Source organism: Struthio camelus, chromosome 5 (assembly GCF_040807025.1).
Source record: "Struthio camelus isolate bStrCam1 chromosome 5, bStrCam1.hap1, whole genome shotgun sequence".
Taxonomy (NCBI): domain Eukaryota; kingdom Metazoa; phylum Chordata; class Aves; order Struthioniformes; family Struthionidae; genus Struthio; species Struthio camelus.
Genome location: NC_090946.1, coordinates 42815373 through 42839760, shown reverse-complemented (window position 1 = coordinate 42839760; position 24388 = coordinate 42815373). Strand labels below are relative to the sequence as shown.

Genomic DNA, 24388 nt, shown 5'->3' with positions numbered 1-24388 from the left:
AAACACCTCGGTCTGGTAGGAAAGTTCAGATCCAGATGTCTGATACTGTGTTTCTATGTGAACTTCTATGAATAGGTGGGGACAGAAATAATCTTTCTTCATTTCTTCTTAAGGTTACGCAGATACAGAGTCCTAGGGAGTAGCAGCTCGGACTCGGATCTTATCTCGCGTCTGGCTCAAATCCTACAGAACGGATCTCAAAGACCGAGGAGTTCTACTCAGTGTAAGAGTCCAGGATCCCCACATAGTCCAAAAACGCCACCCAAAAGCCCTGTCATTCCCCGACGCAGTCCCAGTGCCTCCCCTAGGAGCTCTTCCTTACCCCGTACTGCCAGTTCTTCTCCGTCCCGGCCTGGGAGGCCCCATCATGATCAGAGGAGTTCGTCCCCGCATCTTGGGAGGAGTAAGTCACCCCCTAGCCATTCAGGCTCCTCATCTTCTAGGAGATCCTGCCAACAAGAGCATTGCTGCAGCAAACCAAGCAAGAACGGTCTGAAAGGGTCTGGCAGTTCCTTCCACCATTCCCCAAACACTAAAACTCCCCCAGGAAAGAGCAAATCAGCCAGTAAGCTTAGCAGATAGGAACTGGGCCTTGACAGTTGTAAAGCCTCCTCCTAAATCCAATGCATGTTGTGTCTGTGTACTGTGTATTTAAAAAAAAAAAAAAGTTAAAAAAAAAAAAAGTGTTAAATCTGCACTTTCGAAAGAAAGTAAACATCATAAACTATTCATGACAACGCATACTGTGTAAATGAGTGGCCAGGCATTGCCGAAGAACAGGCAGCAAGCAGATCAGGAGAGGTGAGGTAGAGGCGAGGGAAAGAACGGCTAGTTAGTTGAAGAGGTGCAATGTATTTAAAGTTAAAGTATTTCTAAGGTGAGTGTTTTAAAAGGGTATTTATTTCTATGTTTTTAGTTTGCCTAGCTAGCGGCTTTGGCCTAATTATTTAAGGCCTGTCTCAAGGAGTTTGTAAGAAAACCTGAAACCATTATTCCCAAAATGACACCACCTTTGGGGAGATAAGTTTCGCTCAGGCAAGTATTTGTAGTTTTAAATAAGCACATGACTTGGAAGGTGATGGTATTTCTACCGTAAGAGTCTCTTCCATTTTGAGCTGCACACATCTCTCTGAGTCGCTCAGTGCTTGTCTGGCCCCATATCTGCCATGGCACAGATTTCCTTACATAAAGAAGTATCATATACCTTGTCCCTTCTTGAGACTGATGACTTTTTAAAAATGAGTATTAACACGTCAAGGTGTTTTTATAGTGATACTCTGTAGAACATTTCTTTAGTATTAATTAGGATCCAAGAAGCTAATTCTTAGTTCCAGCTCTCGTATTTCTTTGGGAGTCATAGTGAGGTTTTTCAACCAGTATGCCTGCACTCCACAGGATGTTGCAGATCTAAAATAAATTGCAATTTATTAGAACAGAAGTTAGAAACAGGAAAGAGAAGTATCTGTTTTCCCCTCACCCAATTGCAAAAAGATCCCTTGTTACTACTGGCTATGGTTATTCCATTAGTTATGGACCACTTAAGCCATTGACCTTACTCATAATGTCAATATCTTGCTATTAAATCCAAGCTAACAAGCTAAAGAGAGCAAAGACAATTACCAACCTAGTTTTGCTTTGCATTCGTTTATATACACATGAAAGATGAAGCATGCCTGTATTCTCAGAGATATGGTGGATGTCGAAATTGTGAATTCGGTAGGTTGTGAGTAACAAAAATATATTCAAACTCGTAACAGAATCTGGGTAAGAATATTAGTGATTAGAGTAAAATATCCAGAAAGCAAGTCTGAAATATTTTTTGCTGTTGGATGCTTGTCATTCTTCTGCCCAAATGATTCTTTGATAGCCGAGCTGCATTGTCTCTCGGTAAAGTACATGGTGTCTAATTTTTCCAACTTTTTTTAGTAGTTGCTTAATAAACTCTTGTGCTGTACAGGATCTCTGTAGGGAACCCTTTAGCTATAGCACCCTTTGCTACATTCAGAAGAGAACAGTGGGTCAGAATAGTAACACACAAGAATGCAAGCCTTAAGATACAGCCAGCTCTCCCTAATTGTACCTGTACTGGGGAGGCTGCTTGTGTAGGAGCCCTGTCAGTTACTGATCTGCTTGCTGTAGTCATATGCCTCTCCAGCCAGCATCTGCGCTTTTTTAATTTAACCTCTGCCAAATGAATACCTTTGAATTGAAAAGGGAATATTTTGTCTCTGAGCTAACACATTTTAATGCTGCATTAAAGCTGCCCTCGAGCTGCACTGAATTTCACTTGCTCTGTCAGACTATGTTGATTTTTTTTTCTTACTATTAATATGTACAGTGCTCCCCATATGTAATGTAGCACAGTGTGGAACCTTAATTTCATTCAGGTTTCGAGCACTACAGAGGAATGCAATAGGTAGGGTGTACCTGCTTTTTCTGAAGAAAATGTACCATTGGAAAGTCCTATTCCTTTGTATTATATTGTATAATAGGTGCTATACTGATAATTGCATGTCCTCATGGTAAATGATATAATATAAATATTTATAAATATATATATACATAAGCTTATATAAACTCACTCTTTCTCATTTTTCATTTGTAACTTAGGGACCATAAATGACACCATTCCCTTTCTGTTAGTTCCTAAATACTCTTGGCATTGCATCTCCTGTTTCTTTTTTTTTTTTTTTTTTTTCTTTTAAACCTGGAACGCACAAAGTCCAATAGCCTGCTACAAGGCTTGGTCCAAGATGGAAGGACTGCTGATTTCCTGATTTCTCATCAAGCCAGTGTTTTATCTCGCAGCTTTCTTTCTTTCTTTAAAATTTTGTGTATTTGCATATGAGCAAGAACAGAGACTCAAAGGTATTTTTATTTTTGATTACAAATAGGATTTATGATTATTCATTTTTATTTCATAAAGTGAATTTTAATTGTTATGAATGCTCGTGATATGGGAACAATGACAGTCAATGAATTGCCTAATAGACGAATGTAACAACAACAAATTCCATCCTTTCCTTCCTGTCTTCCTCATATGTTTCCTTATAGTATTCGGAAAAGGAGAATTGAAACTCATTGTGATATTTCTGCCCTGGGTACTGCTGAAATTATTTGCTGATTCTGTTTCTTCCCTTCTCCCTCATTTCTGAGGAGCATTTGTTATGGTCCTATGAGCGCATTCCTACATTAACATGGTCAGCTTTAGTGGGTACCAACTTTATGCATCTTCCCCTGAAATGCTGAAACTGAGGTGTTTATATTTTCTCCCCAGGACCAGGATCCAAAAACAGGTAATTGTTGCTACTGTAAGAATAATTTGCTTTACAGCTGAGAAAGAATACAACATCTAAGCATTTTTTCATAATCTCACCAAAAATGCTGACTTGTGCATTGTTGCATATAACTACATAAAATATATCAGTGTTGTAGAAATTCACTTGTACTTGAACTACTTGCCAATGTAAAGTATTAGACTATGCCCAAATGGAGAGAGATACGAATCATGATTGATAACCAACCTTTTCTCAGTGCAATGAAAAGTGAAAGGACAGTATATCCTCTGTTGCTTTTTGCTCTGGATTTGGGTGATGGATATAGATTCAACACGATCTAGTGAGAAAATCACGAAGATATGAATAGAGGAGTGGTTGTGAATAATTTGTCTTGAACTACTCCTTTCCCTAAAGCTTTTTGTAGCTTGTTACTCCCCTTAAAGTTTAAAAATTGCTTACTATAGACTAGTATAGCAATCAGTTAATGCAGTTAGATAATGGTCAGCTGATATCATGCATATCATTATCACCTTAATAATATTCCTGGGGGGCTGTATGATCATCAAGATCTCTTAAGTTTCAGCATTTTGAATATACAACTTATTATGCATTTAAAAACACCAGTATACACGGGCATGGCCCGTGTGCCAAGTGTGCATGCATGGTTTATGGAGGACATCTACAGCAAAATTTCACAGTCAGGGAAAGAGTCTTCTCCAGTGTATAGAACAGTTATAGTTGTTCTGCATAGCCTGCAGTGACTTACCCTGGGATTTTAGCCAGGGAGGCAATGTAATTCGGGGAGATGCTACTTTCGCCTTTCCAAGCCTGCTGGCCATTTCTTTGGAGTGCAGTGCAATGAAGCCATGACATGTGGTGGATGCAGGTGCTTCTTGCACGTTTTTTATCTTTGACTTTCAAACTGTGATATTTCAATTACTTTTGGAGGTCTTTTTTTAACCACATTAGGGATTTTGGCGGTGAAACCTCTTTGCTCGTCAATAGCTAGCACTTTGGAGCATTTTTAAGGAACTTTGGGTATGGATGCTTTGAAATAAAATAGAAGCTAAAAACGTTTGACATTTCACAGACTTTTGTGCTACAATTGCATGATATCATGAATTTAGGTTACATTCTCAAAAGTCTGTATTAATATTAATACACTTCATTATTAATGCCAAATGCCAATTACCGCTTAAGTTAAACCCTGTTAAAATAACAGAAGGTGTCATATATAGCAGGATGGCAACACTGGCGAGTAGTACGATGCTAGGCACTTATTTACCGCTTGCACAGGATGGCAGGAACAATATGGGGTCTTCGCTACTAGTATATATAATTATTCAGGAGGGGAATCTACTGAGGGAGACCTTGGGCACTCCTTGTGCCCAATGACCCACATCCTCCCTTGGGAAAGGCCAGAACCTTGCTTTGAAGTTTGCATGCCTGAGATCAAGCTTTCTATCATACCTCACGAAACAGTCTTGATATAGAGGGGAGGATCTGGTCCTGTATATTTAAAAGTAGGTTGAAAGATTTTTTCATCTGAAAAGACCTGCAAGAGATGTATGCTTTATATTTTGTAGTTACTATGATGCTAACTCTAGCTGGGGAGGCACACAGTTTCGATCGTATATATGTGTTTGTACATATGTGTGTGTGTGTGTGTATGCACACGTTATATAGGTACTCTATACTATATAGAAACATATGTATATATATATTTATACACATATAAAATTATAGAAACAAACAGTGCCAGGTATTGCATCCTCTTTGCTGGAATTCATTTGCCAGAGCTCACTGAGGCCTACTGTGCTTTGACTTAGTCTGAACTAGCAGAATTTTGCTACGCCCTAATTCTGATTCTGTCTCTCTTCCATATTACAAGGCCTGATCCTACAGTCCTACTTAGGCAAAACCCCTATAGCCCTTCTTATTGCTGTAATATTTATGCAATGGTTGACTGTAATGCTCCTATAAACTTTTTTCTTTTTCTCTTAGACAAGAATGTAGACAATGCCAGACTTACACTACAGACTCTTTCCTGTAAACATGATTTTTTCCATAATGAATTAGACATTTTTCCAGAACACTAAGAGGCATAAATTCTGATAATAAGACTGAAGAACTGCCAGAAGGTGATTATTTCAATTTCTTGAAAGGTTCTAATGGCAAACTAGAGATAACATGCCTCCAATTTTTAAATGAGATAGGAATTGAATCTTCCAAGAATAGGCAAATGAAAGAGAACTCAAACTCCCTTTGGTTTCTCATCATAGCAATATAAAATATTGATCTTAAGTTTTTTTTCATACAGGACTGATCCTGTGAGATGGTGAGTGCCACATGGGCCCATCTTGTCAATTCTGATGAGCCAAGGGGGTTCTCGATCTTTTGCAGGATTGAGATCTTAGATAAACACGGTGATTCCATCTGGCATATTCTCTGTATGTTTTTCTACTACAAAGTATGGTCAGAGAACTGACAGCTATATAAATAAACGCCTTGATAATTATCCATGACTCCTTTCTTTAACTGTTAAGAGCTTTGGATGCTCTACTACTACTATTTCTGGAACTTGTGGAATAGTGCTTAATCTTTTATTCTACTTCTTTCGCTAATCAAGTAGCAGTGAACTAAAGTTTTTTGTTTGCTTTTGGCTCAAATGTATATTGCCTACCATTTTCAGTAACAAGTAACTGTGGTAAAACGGAGTGAGGGTCAGCGTTTTGGCTACGTGCAATATGCGGGCACGGGTCACACAGGTCTTAGCTAATACATGTGAATCACGTAAACGCATACACCTCACAAGAATACCTCACCACTCCACTTGAAACCAGTCTTCCTTTCCCCTGCGCATAACATTTGTAAAAGAGAAATGATATAAAAATTAAACTGGATTGTGTAATAACTTCCTGGATTTATCTTAAGATACTGTCAGAAGAGTTTATTTAATCACAGTAACAGCAAGCCTCATTTTTCTGTGGTTTAAATAATCAGGCTTTTTAATATTAACTTCTGAGATCTTTTTAAAGGAAAAATTGAATAGGAATGTACTGTTTTAAAGTCTACATGTATTAACTTAGCAGTTGCTGTAGCCATCCAAGCTTGAATGTGCAGACTGATTTTTTTCTCTCCGTTGTTTAGTAATGAAACCTCTCTTAACAGTAACAGTGACAAAACCTCTAGTACTTTATACTTTTCCAGAATAATAGATGCTGGTTTTCACTAGTTACTGACTTTCCAAACTGCTTGGCATTTATGTGGGACAGCTACAAGAGTGACATATTTTCCTTTCTGAGAGAGTTCATCCATGTTAATTCAGAAATAACCATGTGACCGATACAACAAATTTAGCAAAGAGAAAATTCTGAACCGCAAGTGCGATTGGGCACTGGAACTGGAACTGAAGGGTATCTAAAGCTTTGGCAGGACAACAGGACGTATATTGGGTACTTGGCTGACCGATGGTCTTAATTCTTGTAGCTGAGATAGAGAAATGGTCTAAAGAGAACAGTGCAGAGCAGGAATTTAATCTGAGTGCTCTGAAACGACCTCGGAGTAGCCTATTGTTCTTTAGTGAGCACAGTGGAAGTCCCACTGACCCACTAATTTAGGTGCCAAAAGTTAGGGTGAGCGTCTCTCTGTTTTTGTTCAGGATATGTCAAAATTCTCATTAGTGTAGTGCAACATTTGAAGTTGTGTAGAAATACAAATTTTTACATACAAATAGTTACATGTGGATTTGAGGTTTTTGCTTTGGAGTGCACAGTCCGTGGTTTCTTCTAAAGCAATACCACAGGTAGGCTACTCAGATGAGTTGCTGATCGTCCATGGCTCTCCACAGGAATTCAGCAGGACTTCATTTGAGTTACAGATGTTTGTTTCCTTTCTGAGATCACTGCATCTTTGACCTAACTCTTATATGAAGGAGGCTAAATTAGCAGCAGAGCAGCTTGTACCGCTCTCCAAAAGATGCAATATGATTAGCTTGGTCTGCTTGCCTTCATATTCTTTTATACTCTTTTAAGCCACACCTACTGCATGGCAGGCAAGGTTGTAAAGGTCTGACACTAGGCAAATGTCTCTTATTTTATTTTATTTTGCTAATTTCAGCTTATTTCACGTCGTCTTTCTTTCTTTCTTTTTCTTTTTCTTTTTCTTTCTTTCTTTCTTTCTTTCTTTCTTTCTTTCTTTCTTTGAGTGGAGTGCTGGACTGGTTGCCTAGCAGCCCTTCTCTGCATCCTCTTTACCTTCCTTGGCTAGAAAGTGAAGTTTGAAATTCTTCCCAGTTTCTGACTTTTTATTTTTACAGAATCAGCCCAGAGGCAAGCTGCAGTGCTTGTGCTAACAGATGTTGATTTTCAAATGCTTTCCTATGAATATCCAAACCAACAAATTAATGAGATCACCAGCAATGCCTTCAGACAAGTAATGAATTTTTGAAGCTGTGAACCAATGTTTGCTAATCTAAAATCTCTGGGCAATACCACAAAGAAGAAATCTGTATATTGACTAAAAATAGTTCCATTGTTCCATAAGAAATTAAGTACTCAAGAATAAAATCTGTGGCATGATTAAATTAAGTGGAAGGCTATTCCCAGAGGTTTTTTTGTTGCCATTGAGGAAGACAAATGTTGAATCCTTCAAATTCTCTTGCTCAGTAATTGCAATTCCCTTCCCCTTCCTTGGAAATCTTCTAAGCCATTCTTTTTCTTTCAGTTTGCTCAGGCACCCAAGAACATGAAGAGTTAATGCCCTTGTAATGGTCATTTGTACATAAAGGTGTAATTATTTATTTTCCCATTTGTACCATATCAAGGCTTTGTACAATGTTTTAAGTTCTGTTTTCAAATTATTTTGTATTTATTTTTATAAACCGGTTCTAAATAAAATATTCATTCAGCATGCAAAACTCCAGTCTTTTACTGTGTTTGTATGATGATTTTACTATTTATAAAGCATCAATCAAATTGGTTTTCCAATAGCATATTTTTTATTATCTTAACCCTCTACTTTAAATGGAGAGATAAAGCATTGGTGGTGGGATTGGTTTTATTTTTTCTGTTACAAGAAAGTGAAAAGTAAGTTTATTTTGGTACTAGTGCAACAAGAGTCAGATATTTCATATTGCAAACTAGAATGATTGGACCAACAGAAGTCTTACTGATTTAGTAGGCTGATGTGTGGTATAATAGTAAGATTAGAAAAAAGCCCAACCCTCGTCCCCAACCCCACCTCCCTTTCCACATGCTCTTGTTCTTATCCCCACTCTCTGTATTCAGCCAAGCAATAAATGATTGTTGGCCAGATCAGGATCTGCACAGATTTCATCCATAACATGCTGAAAGGCCAGCTACTTTTTTTTTTTTGTCTTAACTTGTAACTTCTTATTTAGTCAGAGGCCTTCATAATCAATTTCTTTGGAGATGGCAATGTTATTATCCATTATTCAGCTGTCTGGACATAGTCAGTCTAGGCTTGACAGACTCTTGAGAAGACCAGCCTTACCGTCTGTACAATGCACTGAAGCTGCAGAAAGCGAAGAAATGAATGAACCAAAGTTATTTTCAAATCTTAAGAGTTTGTGTTACTGAAAAGGCAGTGTTAAACTACCAGGTGCTCCACTTTAGTTTCCTCCAAGATCCTTTCATTTCTTTTTCTGGTAAAATAGATACAAATATATTGTCATCACAGTTTATATTTGTGATCTGTGTGCATGCCTTAGGCCTTGTATACAGTAGAAAATACTGCCTGCTCTTTGCCCTACACAACAGGATTTTCAGGGAAGTCCAGAAGACTTGGAGAAAATTCCCTTGATCTCTTTCTCAACTTTATCACTGTTTAGCTTTGATATGCTACGTATATAAGGCAAATTAGAGGCCAGCTCTGTCCCTGTTCAAATCTGTTTGTTGAAATCATTGGCAGTATTTCCATTAATCTTCATGACCCAGTCTCATTACCTGTTGTCATTTATAGAGATAGCTCAAGTCACTTCGCAACAGGAAACAAATCAGGAATTTACTTACTCAGAAACATTGCAAGAAAATGATGTTTAATCTTGAGTTAAGAGCAGACAGAAATGTAATGGCATGCTTCTGGAGGGTGTGCACTTCTCGTGTTCCCATCAGCATCATTTGGTCACATGGGCACACAAAGAAATAGCAAGCCGGCTGTATGAAGATCAACATAGCAAATTTACCCACTCTATACTGGAGACAGGTAGCTCAGTATCTTTCTCTGTTTAAAATTATGGATCCTATCAAAAGCGGAAGAGTGGTCTTAACATGGCCCCATACACATAAGTGGTACGACTGACCGACTGTGCAGAGAGAACTAACAAAGGAAGAAAGGCACTATGGCAGACCCATATTGAGGACTGGTAGTGGTCTAACTGCTAATGCGCCTTTCAGCATTGCCTGGCTCATCACCTTCATTAAGACAAGAAGTGATCCAGTCCACTCACTCTGCTCATAGGCTCATGCTACTTCCCTGCACATGAACAGCAGCTTCCTCGCATTTAAAACTGCACTCAGACATGGGAAAGCTATGTAGTACACCCATGCTGCAATAAATGAAATTTAGGAATTAGCAGCTGGAGAAATGGCTTGAAAAAATGCTCAATACATAAGACTTAGCAATTGCAGCCTGAACAAGCTCAAACCACTGCCCAGACAGATCAGGCGAGCTTTAGATCACATTTCACTACTCTCTGGAATCTCCCACTAGTATTAATTGCTTCTTTGGCTACCAGAACAAAAGGAGGATGTAGGATACCTTTGTCAGTTGCATAAACTGCTGTTTGCCATCTGTACTGAAGGGGGAGAAATAGAAACGCTTCCAACAGGTTAGTATGGCAAGCTCTTTCCAACATAGGCTCAGGAAAAAAAAACCAACTCAAATTTAAACATTAATTTTTTTGTGTTTTAAAAATAGCAATTTATAAAAAAGACAGTGGTATCTGTCACCCACAACATCTGCTTCTGTAAGGAAAACCTGAAAACAAGAACCTCCTCTTGTTCAAGGTATAGTCCGTGTGTTAATCCCAATCAGCAATGCACCTTACATGTATGTGTTTTAATTTTGTGAGTTATTTGCCTATTTTACACTATCTATGGTACTGAGGGGAAGCACTTGCTAACAGTGCAACTACCCTGTGTTCACTTTTCATAAAAGCAGCAGCTCTCAGTTTTTTAGCTTCATTATGTGTGTGATCAGACTCTCATATAGACTTGAGGTGAGATCTCTTAATTTGAAGTAAGTCTTCTAACTGTGTAACTGGGGACGGGGAAATTCCTTGCGTTGTTCCTTGATGCTGGCAGCTACTGTTGCCAGGTTTATCACGTTGTAAAGTAAATGGCCTAATTCCCCTAAGATTAGAGGAATTGATCTTGTATTTCCATATGGTTTAGTGCTCTGTCAAAGCTGACTGCAAAAATGACATACTGTGTCACTGTTAGGAAAGGGGTACTTGGGTACCCCTTCCCTTCTGTGTAGCATTTATTTTTGTTAAAGTCCTGTGGCAGGGAAACGCCCTTTAAACACCTGTACAAAGTCACTGGAAAACTAGCGGCAGCTGGTTGTTACTCTAGGCCAAATTTATATGTGGAACTTTAATATTGGTAGCATATGCTTAAGAAGAGGACCTGAATGATTTTTCAGGTCATAGGATAAAGTTGCAGGTGAGATTTATAAATACATTGGACATGTGAACACAGCGCCTCTGCTAGTTTTGATTTTTTCAATGTAGTATGACAAAATATATAAATCTTAAATACATCTTAAGAGTAACTTCAGTGACAATAGTTTCCTTGTATCGAAACGTAGAAAGGAAACTTCTCTTGTTCACATTAGGATAAAATGAAATAGTTCCTTTATGCGTGTTTCAGAGTGGGCACGTCCACGTTACTTTTTGCTCAAACTCTTTCTTAATTCTTCCTGGGGTATACCGTTAGGAAAATGAAGGTTTTTACTAATCCCTCTGATAGGTGAAGATGAAAGTGTCTCTTCATAAGCTACGCAAGAGCGTTGGTTCTATCTGGAGTGAGGTCAGCCCCTGCCTCCTGTAATACGTTTAGCAGCAACTCTAACTTCAGTTTCACGTACAACACAACACGGAAACTTTTCTGCCCTCTCTATGTCAAACAATGTGGCACTTGATTCCAGAAGGCTTGCAAGAGCTGGTGAAGATACAGCCTGCTTATAAACTGTACCAGCAGAAGTTATTCCGTATCAAAAACAGGCATCACTCATCAGTTATTATTTTTGCTATATTCCTCTATTTTAATCATGTGACAAGAAATAGCCTACCCTGCCAGTGCAATAAAGCAAAATGCCTCTGAGGAGAAGGGGCATTTCGTGAGCTGGAAATGAACAATAACCAGATGGAGCAATGCTGTAAATGAATTCTGAGAAGTACATTCATGAATCAACAGCTCAGTCCTAAACCATTCCTAGAGTAAGCAGATATGGCAGACCCTTCGTGTGATGCCTTGCACAGCTCAGACTTAAAAAAATTAAAAACCAAATTACAATAATTAAAAAAGCAAGTATTTAAAAAAAAATCAACTACTGTTGCCATTTGTTTAACCAAAACAACTAAGCAACTTGTTTAAGACTCAGCTCCTGCTAGCCAGTAACCATATGTTACTTTTTCACCCCACTCTCATGCCTTTTATTTTTCAAAAGGTCACATTAAACAAAGGAGAATACAGACAAGAATCTTAGTCAAAATAAATCTGATTTTCTTTTTTTTTTTTTTAAAGAGAGCAAGAGGGTAAAGAGAACAGAAGAAAAATATTAGCCAACTGCAACAGAGTTAACAAACAGGAGACTGGCAATTAGTGTTTAATGCCACCTATAGTGAAATGTTTCCCACTGGGAAAAACGCGGGAGGCTAGTCCACTTTGCTCCTTCAAAGTCACAGGCCGGAGCAGAATATACAACAGCACCTAACACCACAGTCACTTTACATATATTCAAGTTTTTACACATCTGCAAAGCAGAAGTAGTAGCAGCCATTTGGATGTTCTTTCTTAATGGTTCTCAGGGGGGGCCTAGGAAACTCGGAAGGACCCGGTTCTTGTGACAGGGAGCTGGAACTGCAGCTGCTGCTTCTGCTGCTGCCTCCAGCCACCTGCGCTCTACCTCTGTCCTCGGCGGGGGAGACCTGGGGAGAACCCGGGCTCAGGTACCCAGCTGTGGTCTGAGTAGAGGTGGTGGCATACGTGGTCGGGCCACCGTTGTTTTTCACATAGACATTTTTGATAGCAACAAGTGTATGTGCCATGATGCTGAGGCTGTTGCTGAGATCTTGCATGCCTTGCTGCAGTAGCCGAAGATTGTGGTTGACACTGTCAAAACCAGACTGGATCAGCTGCATCTGGGTCTGCTGAATCTGCATTAGGTCCTCTTCAGTAATTTCATTTTGGTCCGCCTGGGACCTGCCTTTTGTTTTGGCTTTTACTTTCCCAGAGGAACTACCACCCGTTGTCCCCAGAAAAGGCAGCTGTTCCTGGCTAGGTGGAACCACTGCCATGTCCTCAGAGCTTTCTTCTGGCTCTACCACTTTCACTACTATTTCTTCTTTTAGGTTCATCTTCTCAAGACTGGATTGATGAGATGGGCCAGGATCATCGTTAAATCCTAGAGGAGATGGAGGGAAAGTGAAGAAGAGTCAGTGAGAAACTTCATGACTCTCTATAGTCAATGATAGTTCATCTTATCCACAAAGCACTAATATTAATTCTTGAACCCAGACTCTACAGCACTACTCTTGTACTGCATTATCTTTGATGCTTTGAGAATATGCATTACCTCTACTGATGGGAAAAAATGTAAAGATGCACTCACTGGTTAACCATACATTTGCTTACTAAAGACCCCTTACTCCTCCCACCAGAGGCGCCAAGTTTTGAGTGCCAAAACACAACACTCGTTTCAAACTCACTTCATGCTCGATTTTGCACATGCAAACAGGTATCGATGTGGCAGAAACACAGCGACTGCTAGAAATCGCTCAGTCTTTAAGGGGATCATTTCAGGGCACTAACGCAACATCTCTCGGCCTTGCATAGCGTAGCACTTAGGTACTTGCAGCAGTTTATACAGCCTGGAATTGCACGCTTTTTGCGGGGCTTTTTGCACTTGTAAGGACAAACGCTACAAAGAGGAACACAAGCAACTGGGCCTAATGCCTCAAAGATACAGGCTCTACTCTCACCTGCCGTTTCGATGCCTTTTTATGAGCTACAGCACAGAATCTGCCGGCACGTGTTTGGTTTTTTTTTTTTTTTTTTTTTAGCGTTTTTGCATTTTCAAAGGGGAGCAAGAAGCGCCTCGAAGCCGGCATTTCCAAGCGGGCTGGGAGCCGCTGGCGGCGGCCGAGGGCGAGCGCGGCTCCCGGGCGCGGAGGGGCCGCGCCGCCGAGCGCCGCGGGAGCGGGACACACACACACACACACAGAGGACAGCTCCGCACTCACCCATGTCGCCCACGGCGGCCCCGGGCAGCTCCAGCGTGTCGATGCCGCCCACGATGGGCACGGCCTCGGCGGGCAGCAGCGCGCCGTAGCCGCCGCGGTGCTGGTGGTGGTGGTGGTGGTGGCGGCGGTGGTCGGGCGGGGCGGCGGCGGGCGGCAGCTCCTCGGGGGCCAGCAGGAGGCCGAGGGTGGCGGCGGCGGGGCCCGGCGGCCCGCAGCCCTGCGAGAGGCGGCACAGCTTGCTGCGGTCGCGGCGCTTCAGGTCCCGCCAGCGCTTCTTGAGGTCCTCCACGTCGCGGGGGCAGGCGGCTACCGGGTTCACCTTGTGGCGGATCAGCTCCCACACCCTGCGCTTCTGGCCCGGCGAGGCCCGGCCCGGCCCGGCCGCGAACAGCAGCTGCTCGTGTTTCAGCACCTGCTCGATCAGCACCTCCGTCTCCGCCTCGTTGAAATTGGCCTTGCGCCGTTTGGGCGAGTCCTCGGCCATCCTCCGCCGCGGGGGGCGCCGCCGCCGCCGCCGCTCCCCCCTTGCCCCCGCCCCGGCCCCGGCCCCGGCCCGCCGGCCGCCGCCGCTAGGCCGGGCCCCGAGCCCTGCTGGGGAAGCAAATACCGCGCATGAGAGGAAAAGACGCGCAAGTCCCCGGCGCAGGCGCCCCGTGCCCCGCTTGTTGACATGGGGAGGGGGGCCCGGCCCCGGGTCCGGCCCGCGCCGCCCGCCGGCACCGCCCCCCCCCCCCCACCGCCGGGAATCCCCGCACCGCCCGCCCGGCCCCGGCCCCGCCCCCCGCCCCGACCGTTGCGCCCCGCCCCGCCCCGCCGCCCCGCGTGGCGCGCGCTGCCCGCCGCCCGCCCCCGCCCGCGAGCTCCCGCCGCCGGCTTGTGCGCCTGCTCGGCGGCGAGCGGCCGCGGTGGCGGGGCCGGGGGATGGCGGCTGTTTTGGAGCTGCTGCTGCAGGAGGAGGTGGCGGCCAGCGCCGTGGTGCGGTGGCTCCGGCAGGGCCCCGGCCACCGCCCAGCTGAGGTAACGCGCGGCGGCGGCGGCGGGCCCCCCCCCCCCTTCACCGCAGCGCCCTGGCCCCGCCGGGCTGTGAGGGCGGCCCGGGCCGGCGCCCCTCGGTACGCGGGGAGCGAGCAGGCCGGCGGGCGGGCGGGCTGTGCCCGGGGCCGGCGGCCCCGCCAGCTGAGCGGGAGCGCGGCGCCGCGCTGTGAGGCGCCGCCTCTTGCCGGAGGCGTGAAACGCACCGTTACAAGCGCCGGGGCTAGGCCCGGCGCGGCCGCCCGTGGCCTGCGGCGAGGCGCCGCCGCCGCCCGGCTCTGGGGGCCGCCGCGGCGGGGGGCTGGCGGCGTTGGCGGTGCCCCGGCCCTGTCCGCCCTGGTTGCGGTAGGAGCAGCTGAGGCAGCCGGTAGGGAGGGGAGCTGGTGTCTTAAGGCAGCGGAGTGACGCTGGAGGAAGGCCTCTCTCGCGGCGCTGGGGGGAGGCGGGGGTGCCGGAGCGGGGCAGCTGGGACGCTGCCGCCAACTCTGCTTCAGCCGGCAGCGCGGTCTGCTGCGAGCGCGCTGGGGTCTGAGAGCGCCGTTCCTTCTCTGCCCTCCTTGTGGAGCGAGCCTGAAGGAGTACCACGGTGTTTCCCAACTTGTTGCTCTTCCCACCTCTCTGCTGAAAAGGATCTCCCAAGACCGCAAGCTGTTTGGTTTTTTTTTTTTTTTTTTTTTGGTGGGGCTTGAGTGGACAGAGCTTTGCAGCAATGCCATGACATGGAGCACTTGGGTTTGTGTGGTAGTTAAAACACCCTTAATCACAGACTGAATGGGAGCATTTATATTTCAGAAGTGATACACAGAAACAAGATTTTTATTTTATTTTCTGCCTGAGCACCTCATAACATCTTGCCCAGTGTTAATTGAAACCCAATCTCGCTGCTAATTAAGCTGTCACCCATATGAGTTAGTCAAGTCTTTCTAAACTTTTTGGGAAAGAAAGGACTGATATTTTATGTTGGGTATTTTTCAAACTGAGAACCAGGAGCAGACTGTGGAGCTTGGTGGAGGTTGTGAACTTTGAGAAGCTGGTGGTTCATTTTCTACTGTATGGATGAGGGATGTGTAGACTCTCAATTCCTAACCGAAAGGTCTGCACTTGGAAAACAGGGAGCTCCCAGCTGCCTTACGTTGCTGGGAGCAGCTCAGTTGCTTCAGAGTAAGAAAGCAAGTGGAACGCTTGCAACTGGTAGCTAGTAACAGGTTGTCCTGCGGTGGAGGAACTGAACCCTGTTAGCTGTCACAGAGAAAGAGGAGTGAAAGCAGGTCCTGCTTCGAAAGAGTTTGAGAAACAGTCTGACCTTGTGCGCAACACAGACTGTAATTTTATCCTTTTGCCTCTGTGCTAAGCCCAGGTAGGCACCTGAGGAAAGAGCAGAATATGTCTTACTCTAGTTTTTCTGGCGGTTTTGGGCTGGAGCTGATCTTCAAACTCCTGACAGGGTTTGTATTCTGATCCTGTTATTTTTCACAAAACGTAAGAATGCTAAAGCGGTGAATCCTAGCTACTTGTTTTGTTATCCAGGCTGTGTCAGAGCTTCTTACTTCACTAGGAAGCTGAATTGGTTTCACGTTTGCAAATAACTATTTTTCATCATTGGTGCCTTGAGGATTGCAGGAGCGAAGCAAATCATGACCATGGCTTCACTGCCTCCTTTCATACAAAAAGGTCCTTCAGAAACAGCATTTGCTCTCTTTAGCTTTTATGTAGTGGAGAAGTGATGATAAATGAAACAGGAACACATGTGCAATGATTTTAATATTAATAAGAAATAAGTTGCCGCTTGTGAGAGCTTCTTGTGAATGTTACTGAGTCCTGTTGAAGAGAAACAGAAATGTGGTGCAGTATTAAGAAGAGAAGAAACTTTACCCAGTGTACAAAGTCGTGAACTGTGCTTATAACATGAAGTCTTTTTATTTTTGTCTAGAAATTATACCCTTATAAGATAGCAGCTGTGTTTAGATTCTTGAATGTGTTGATTCTGTTTTTTGTTTAGGTTTCTGGAATATAAACTTCATGTACCTTAAAGCTGCACAGTCTCTATTCAGACCTCTGTGATTTTGCAAGGGAACAGAATTGATTGATTGAAATGGAATAGCAGCTTTGCTCTTGTTTGGCACTACAAGACTCGAAGTGCTTAAATACTTCTTGGTATAGCACCCCTCTGTGGAAGCAGGTGGTAATTTCAGGAACGGAGAAGCTGCAGATCAGATTTTTATGGAGTTTTATATTAGAATTAGCTGCATCATGCTATCGATGTCTGTCTTTGAAAGATTGGACTTAGAGGTGCCAGTTACTTCAAGTTATTTTTGACTCTATCCTCAGTAAATATTACTGAGGTTTCGGTGGAACAGTTCTGCTGCTTCCCAGTTGGAGATCACAATGAATGGCTCCATTGGAAAACCTGTGCCCAAGCAATTTGTTTGGAGGCTGGATTTCAGATCTGTGACCAGCGCTAAGGTCACCTGAATTTCAGTGACCTGCTTTGACTAATCATATTGCTCTTTAATGTGTGTTGCAGTCCCGCAGTTACTGCTAAGGTGAGTCTAGGCATGTGGAAAGAAAGAAACAGGTAGCACCTTTTCATTAACGTGTCGTCCTTTTTCCTTATAGGAGAACCACATCCATGAGAAGCTGGTATCTCTTAGTTTGCTTCAGAAAGACTTTGTGCCTTTTCTGCTGAATTTTTTAAGGGAGCAGACCAGCCAGATCCTCACTAATGGACCCTCTACTCCTGCTAAAACCCCTAATTCCAAGGCCCATGGAAACCAAAGGATAGGATCAGAAAGGAGGGCAGGTCATGCAACAGGATCAAACAGCAGCCGGGTGCAGCTCTTTTCCGAAAGGACTTCGGTGACCTCCTGCGCCTCAGATACCAGCTTTTCTCCTGCTGCTGCATCCAGTGGCTCCTCTTCCTTTTCTGGGTCAAACCTGTCTAGCCCTTGCAGTGACTTCCCTAGCATGGTCTCCACTAGCAGCCCAAGCTTTGGATACAGCCCTGCACTTAACCACAGTGAGAAGCGCTCATCGCAGAAGGCCAGTTTGGGGAGCTTCCTTACACCCATGCCTGAAGCCCCACCAATGAGGCGAGGCAGAAGGAAAGGCAACAGCTCAGTCAGTGCCTCTGGCCGGCAGGTAGTTCGGGACCTAGGGCGTTCCCTGGCTGAAGACGAAGATGGAAAAAGTGAGAGTACATCATGGAGCGCAGGGAGAAGGAAGCGGAGTGAAGCGCCTCTTGTTTCTGCCAGATCCCCACCCAGCCAGCTAAATCTCAACAATTTGGAGGAGTTTCCACCCATGGATGCTGCCTCTGGCTGGACAAAGTAAGAACAAGTCTGCCTCGCTCTTTCATTCTGATTGTGCTGCAGGTTACTGTTCCTTGACTAGCTCATCCTGCTGTGCGTGTCCAGATAAGAAGGTGTTGTAATAAACAATATCTGGGGGATGGTTTCTAATTCTCTTTGGCTAGAACTGTTTTGTAACAGGTTGCCACATAGGGGAATTTTGCTACAACAAGTGTATGTAGTTCCTGGACTATTCTGCTCCATGTACTCTTGCAGATTCCTCTTAAGCCTCTCACTTGTGATGCTCCCTGTAGCTCACCAGGGTACGGAGCAGCTGATGTGAAGCTGAGGACAACTTTGTCCTTGCGTGTTCCAGCAAGCTAGCATTATCTTGACTCTTTATATTTGTCGTTCAATACAACAGGAATTGCTAATGAAAAGCAGTGCTGAAAGGCTCTTAAGCTTTACTGATGCTACGAAAAAAAGCTTTTGGATTGACATTCTATGACATCTGGTAATAGATGTTAGCGTACAGCTTTGTTTGTGTTACGTGATTATGGGCAAATTGCTAGCTAATGCCTGTGTTCTCTTTGGTTCTCAGCAAGTGCTGATTTCCTAGGTGACTTTGCCTTAGTTCTGGGCAGGTCTCTGATTTGTGATTGTGTCAGCCCTTTTCTTTTTTTCTTGGGATTTTACTCTCTAAAATCCTCATTACCAAATATAATGCTTTCGTGTTAGCTTATTTGCTCCAGGTGCCAGGTACTGACCTCTGAAAGTGATGCCTTCAAGTTGGGCATGAAAAATTCCAGCTGGAAATTGCTAGGTCTCTGGGTCTGTACAGGAGTTCTGTTTCTGAAGGGCTTCTTTAGGCTGGCTGCTGCTGTGGAGCTGCTTGTATGATGCTCTAAATGGTGCTTTGGCCAGGGAAGATATGATGCATTTCCAGCCTAGACAGTAAGTTCTCATCTATTGCAGTATGTCCAATTAGGAAAAAAGTGTGGTTTTGTGTCGAGGGGTGAGGGAGAGCCATGCAGTAGGTGGAAGCAATACTAACGTGATTTTGAGAACCCCATAGCAATTAATATGTCGTAACCAGCATTTCCTTGAGAAATGTAATGCTTTATGTTGCTGTGTGTCTTTTCCACAACGCCTCTTACTGCATTACAGAGCCTGTTCTTCAAGAACCAGTCTTGGTAGTTTATACAGCAAGGATCGGTTTCCCTAACTTAAGGGGCTGGTGGTAACTTAGGAGCCTGGAGTCCTCGTGATGGTCAATGGCATTTTGATTTCTTTCTTTCTTTTTTTTTTTTCTTTTCCTTCATGGTTGCATTAGAAACTGCTGCCCAATTTGTCCATTGCTAAAACGAGGCACATCTTGGCCTCCCAAACTAGAAATGTTTTTAAATAAGGCAGTTTAGAAGCGTTGAGTGGTACTGTCTGTTATCTGTTCTGTGCCTTAGTGACTGATGATTGTGCTCACAGCAAAGGGCAGTAGGCTGTTTTTTGCAGCCCACAGTTCTGTGGGTACTGGCTTTTTATTCAGTGACTAGGATAAAGTCAGCAACTATAGGTACAGCTTAGGGATTCACTGTTGTGACTCCTTCCTTATCCATTTTACTTTAGCATTAGGTTCCTCAGGAAGAGTTGCGTGCATATCTGTCCTGTGATCTATGCTTTTTGGTTTTTTGTTTTGTTTTTTTTTATTTCAATGGACTTCATTCTTTCTGTTCTAGCAAAAGCAAACCATCAAGGCGGATCAACCCAACTCCTGTAAGTGCTGAGCGCCCCCTCTCAAAACCAAAGATGTGCTTCACTTCTACACCTGTCAGCCAGTCTCCAGCTGCTCGATTTCCATCTGGGACAAGCCTTGAAGCCTTCACTGCTGTCCAGGAAGGAAATCTTACTTCTGTGGTAGGGAGCAGCCTTCAAGAGGAGAGGGAGATGCTGAAGAAAGAACGGTACAATCGGAGAGGGTGGTGACAGACTTGGTTCTGTTCGTCTTGTTTTAAGATGGTACTGGTATGAGAGTGGGAATGACCAGAAGATTATCCAAAATGGAAAATTGGTACCCTAAAAATATAATTGGCATAAAACCAAGTATGAATCTGGTATCAGACTAGGATACTAGTGCATTTAGCTTACTTTTTTCATTTTAAAGATCTGCTGACCCTGTAACAATGACTCTGACTTTTTCATGAAGAATTTAGTCAGTCCTTACTGCTTTTATAAGGTGACCTTTTCTTGGGCTAGGACATGTAGCTATTTCCTGTCCAGCTTTCCTTAGACTTGCACAGATGAAATGAGTGGTTTTGTGCTAGTGTAATTGGGCTGTTTTTGAAGATTTCACTTATGATGGAGGGCATAGTTTACTTTGAAGAAAATGAGTTAATGATGCAAATGTGGGGAAAGTGTTAATGGGTTTGCAAGGTAGGCAGACTAACAGAAGCTTTCACTCAGAAAAAATGGCACATGGGGAGAAGGAATTTCTGTTTTTAAAGTTGCTACTGCAGCTATCTATCTAAAATTTTGTGTGCTGGGAGATGAGATGTAGTCTAGCTTCTAATTTTGTCTTTGCCATTGAGCTACTATGTGACAACTGTCAGTGTTCTCTATAGCGTATGTGGCTTGTTTTTTTTTTTTTTTTCTTGGGGAAACTCCTCAGAACGTGTGAGAACTGAGCTAGTCAGGGAGAAATCCCTTGTTGCTGTAGTCGTCCTAAGGTTGCAGCTACCTACAGTGTATTTCTGTTAAGTCTCGTTTCACCAAGTTTGCCATTTTTGATCAATTCAATTGAAACAACGGTCATATGAGAGTCCTTAAAATAAGAGGCCTTTCTCAGGCATTTAAAATTTTTTTCATGTTACTGTGCGATCAGACTGTGTGAGTCAGTTCTAGGAAGAGTCAGGTATTTGCATATGGATGAAATTCTCTTCCTGTTTAGCCTTTCAGTTCACTTCAGTGGGACCAGAATTTGGTCCATAATCAATAAAAGACCTACTAGATTCTCCTGAGCTGTTCTTTTAACCTTCCTTAAATTCTGGACCTGTAGCAGAACTGCTCAGGATTTGAACCTGGCTCTGTGCACTTCAGTGAAGCACATATTTACAGTCTAAGTTATATCCGAAATGTTCCACTAATCCATATAAACTGAAGTAGGCCAAATGGCATTTTGTGGGCTTGATCTGGCCCATCGTGTGTGACTTGAAAGGGGTGGTGTTTGGAGCTGGGAGCTGCTGTTGTGTCCTCAGCAGTGGTGGGGATGGGTGGTACAAAACCAGCGCAGCCACCAGCCAGTCTGGGTGACTTTGAGCAATGACAAAGGGTGAAATTCATGCTGAGGTAAATGTTCCGCACTAAGGTAGAAGTGAAGCAGAGTCTAATTACTTTGTCGGAATATGACCTTAGTGGGTTTAGGAAGTGCCAAATAGCAAATAATTTGGTGGTTATGTCAGTCAGGTGCTTATGGTCAAGGCAAGGTAGATGAAAGATGTTAGTAAATAACCCTTCTACGCACATGTTGGGTATGTTTCTTTCTTTATCACAGCAGTTCCAAGTTAGGCCAACAGAAAAAGTTCTTTCCCTCAGTTTAAAAACAAGCAAACAAACAATCAAAACAAAAAAACACACACCTAAAAAGCCTTCTAGTCTTGCCCACAGCTGTTGAAGTGACTTCTAAAGATTTTGCTTTTGAGACATTATGGCAAGAGGTGGGTGCAATGCTTGAAGCGTGGCTGTTCTGTTGGGATCTTTAATGATTGTTGAATATTGCTGTTTTTGGCTTCTATCCTGCCTCTCACTTGTCTTCCGTATGCTACTTTGCTGCTGCATTTTGGATGGCCTCTGTAGGTATATTTTCAACAATACCTGTGTCTTTAACTGAGTGACTGCTGTTGATTTAGAATCTAGGAATTAAATCGAAGTAGCTTTTCCTTTTGTTGTTCAGTCTGGTTTCATCAGTTGTTGCTCTGCCTTTCCACTTAGTGGTATTAGATCTTCTGCAGGCATCATTAATGTAAATATATCTTGAGGTCTTTCCATAAACTTTATTTTCATAGATTTTGCAAAGTGTTTAGCTATCAAAGTTGCATAGAAATTGTACATGCAAAAAAAGTCTTGGGACCTGCTCTCTAATGGGTTCAGTGTCCTTAACAAATCTCGATTTAGATGAGAAAAAGTAATTACATAGGTTAGTTAGATAACTTGGCTGAAGTGCCACATTGTGTCAGCAGAGTTGGAATCTGAACCTAGGTTTTTTTTTTTTTTTTTTTTTTTTTGACTCTTTTGACCACTAGACCCAAGACCCTTTCAGATTAAGGAAAAGATGGGTTAAATTAGTATCATACCCAGTGAAAGCAGTCTTAGACAGTATGCATGACATGGTTAATTACTGCAGGAATTCCTCACACTGTGCTGTACTAGCAAGACCTCTGTTTGCCTTGGGACTGCTGTATGTCATCTTCAGTCACATGGTATATCGCTGATCTTGAATTTCAGATGCAAGCTGCTGCACCAGGCGTCTTCTCCTGCTGGGCTCTCTCTTGATCCTGGTACTCCTACTAAACCTAGCTACGCTCGCAGTGCTAGCCTCTCTGCTGAAAGTCACCTGGTGACCTGTGCAAATCCTGCCAAGGTTTCCTGCAAGAAACAGTTGGAGTGTCTGGCGCAGCTCTATTCATCTTGTATAGCAGGTGAAGACTCGGAAGATGGGAGACTGGCCTTTTTGTGAGCTTTGAACTTGCATGCCCATTGGGAGCGGGGGAGGTAGTGGAAGTTTGGGTTAGTTTTGGCATACAAACAAGTAACATCTAGGCAAATAAACCACATCAACAGTAACTGAAACGATTGGATCCTAGGCAAAAGTTTAGGGAAGCAGATGAACCTGACATAGTACTCAGAGTTGCAGGAGGCTGAAGTTGTACAATCCTATTCAGAGAAGTAAATTTGAGCAAACAAACCATTCTCTAACATGTCTGTCCTGTAGTTTCCCTATTGACTTACACTTCAGCTGTATGTGGGAGGGAGTTCTCTGCTCAGTCTGGCATAGAGCAATTATCTGTCTTTTTACCTTCATTTATTAAAGCAAGTCAATGCTGAATATCTGCCTTTAGTATCTCATTTTCTCTCTTCCAGAAAACTTGGTACCAAATATTTTTCTGGAGCTCTTTTTTGTTCTGCAATTGTTAACGTCTAAAGGCACTTCTGCAGAAGATGGGGAGAGCGACCTTGAAGTCAATGAAAGAAGTGAAGGTCAGCAATAGTATTCAGTGGAAAGAATGTAACTTCCATGGAATGGTAATGTGATATAAAGTAGTAGCCTTTAGCTTGGACAGTTGATCTTAAATTCCATAAAGGTTCCTCATTACCTCTGTGGACCTGGTCTGAGATGTTAACCAAAATCATGCATGTACGGGAATTGCTTCTGCAACATGCATTTAGAACAGAGTTGCTAGATACTATATGAATCTAGCTTTCTGCTATTGTGCAGAATTTGCTGTGGTGCTTTGCTAAATCAAGCTTTCAAAGAGGAGGGGGGATATGTTGGATCCTTTGGTCCTTGCAAATCCAAAGTGCTGTTGGCATACTGTGTTTTTAATTTAAGGTTGGGCCACCGATTTGGGCATGCAGGACCCATTCATATAGATGTACTGTCGTTGCATTTGTTTTCTGGCCAAACAACTTGATGCCGCTCTTGGCCAAAAGGTTGAGAAGCAATGCCTTCCTCCCCATGCAGCATTAAACAATATAGTTGCCTTTACAGTAGGGAAGAGGAGGATGAGAGGATTTTTCTATTCGGGGGTGCCAGGGAATCAGAACAGCTAGAAATGGAATGCTGGTCTGGAAGACCATTTAACTCTTTGGATATGACAGTTCCTACTTTTCTTGAGAGCTAACTGTTGGTTATTTAGTTTATAAATGGTGATAGATGCTGTTGTCTCATGTTTCATTTTTTCCCCTTAGATGCCTCAAGGAAACAGCATTTCCGAAATGTGCACAACTGTGTTTATTTTGCTGTTCAAGTGTTGGATTACCAGTATGAGTGAGTAGATTTTTTTTTTTTTTTCTCCTTCTGTCTGCATCTGCAGGAGCGTGTGAGATGAAACAAGTGTGCTTGGATTTTGGAGCTTTACCACTTACAGGCCTGGAGTGTTTAATTTTCCTGTAAAGCACGCAACTTGGCCCGAATTTGCACATGTAGGAGTTTTGCTTGCGCTGATCTGTCTCCTAAGCTTCAGTGTGACTGGGCAAAAATGAAAAAATTGAGATTAGAACAATACAAAAAATGGTTGTAATTTAGTGAAATAGAT

At 43.2% G+C, this 24388-nt stretch overlaps 3 protein-coding genes across 8 annotated transcripts in view; 2 read left to right on the top strand and 1 right to left on the bottom strand.

Annotated features, from left to right (window-relative positions):
- Nucleotides 1-8196, top strand: part of TTBK2 (tau tubulin kinase 2) — a 105288-nt gene extending 97092 nt beyond the window's left edge. For all 4 annotated transcript variants that reach the window (XM_068946010.1, XM_068946011.1, XM_068946009.1 and 1 more), the window contains one exon: nucleotides 114-8196. In XM_068946010.1, the coding sequence (XP_068802111.1) occupies nucleotides 114-582 (469 nt within the window). In that variant the 3' untranslated portion in view covers nucleotides 583-8196. The remainder of the gene's footprint in view (nucleotides 1-113) is intronic.
- A 3808-nt stretch (nucleotides 8197-12004) lies between these two features.
- Nucleotides 12005-14443, bottom strand: LOC138067480 (uncharacterized). The gene is made up of 2 exons (XM_068946013.1): nucleotides 13765-14443; nucleotides 12005-12926 (listed from the first exon to the last, which is right to left on the bottom strand). The coding sequence occupies exons 1-2, from the start codon at nucleotides 14246-14248 to the stop codon at nucleotides 12268-12270; spliced, it is 1143 nt and encodes a 380-aa protein (XP_068802114.1). The 5' UTR covers nucleotides 14249-14443; the 3' UTR covers nucleotides 12005-12267.
- A 181-nt stretch (nucleotides 14444-14624) lies between these two features.
- CDAN1 (codanin 1) overlaps nucleotides 14625-24388 on the top strand; it is a 32110-nt gene continuing 22346 nt past the window's right edge. For all 3 annotated transcript variants that reach the window (XR_011141483.1, XR_011141484.1, XM_068946008.1), the window contains exons 1-6: nucleotides 14625-14781; nucleotides 17413-18122; nucleotides 19817-20041; nucleotides 22578-22771; nucleotides 23214-23330; nucleotides 24042-24120. Coding sequence is in view for 1 of the 3 variants with exons in the window: in XM_068946008.1 (XP_068802109.1) it covers nucleotides 14686-14781; nucleotides 17413-18122; nucleotides 19817-20041; nucleotides 22578-22771; nucleotides 23214-23330; nucleotides 24042-24120 (1421 nt within the window). In the remaining 2 variants the exon portion in view is untranslated. The remainder of the gene's footprint in view (nucleotides 14782-17412; nucleotides 18123-19816; nucleotides 20042-22577; nucleotides 22772-23213; nucleotides 23331-24041; nucleotides 24121-24388) is intronic.

Coding starts and splice junctions, on each gene's coding strand:
- LOC138067480 (XM_068946013.1), bottom strand. CDS start 14,248: ATGGCCGAGGACTCGCCCAAACGGCGCAAGGCCAATTTCAACGAGGCG. Junction 12,927..13,764: donor GGCCGCCGTGGGCGACATGG/GTGAGTGCGGAG, acceptor CATCTCCTCTAG/GATTTAACGATGATCCTGGC.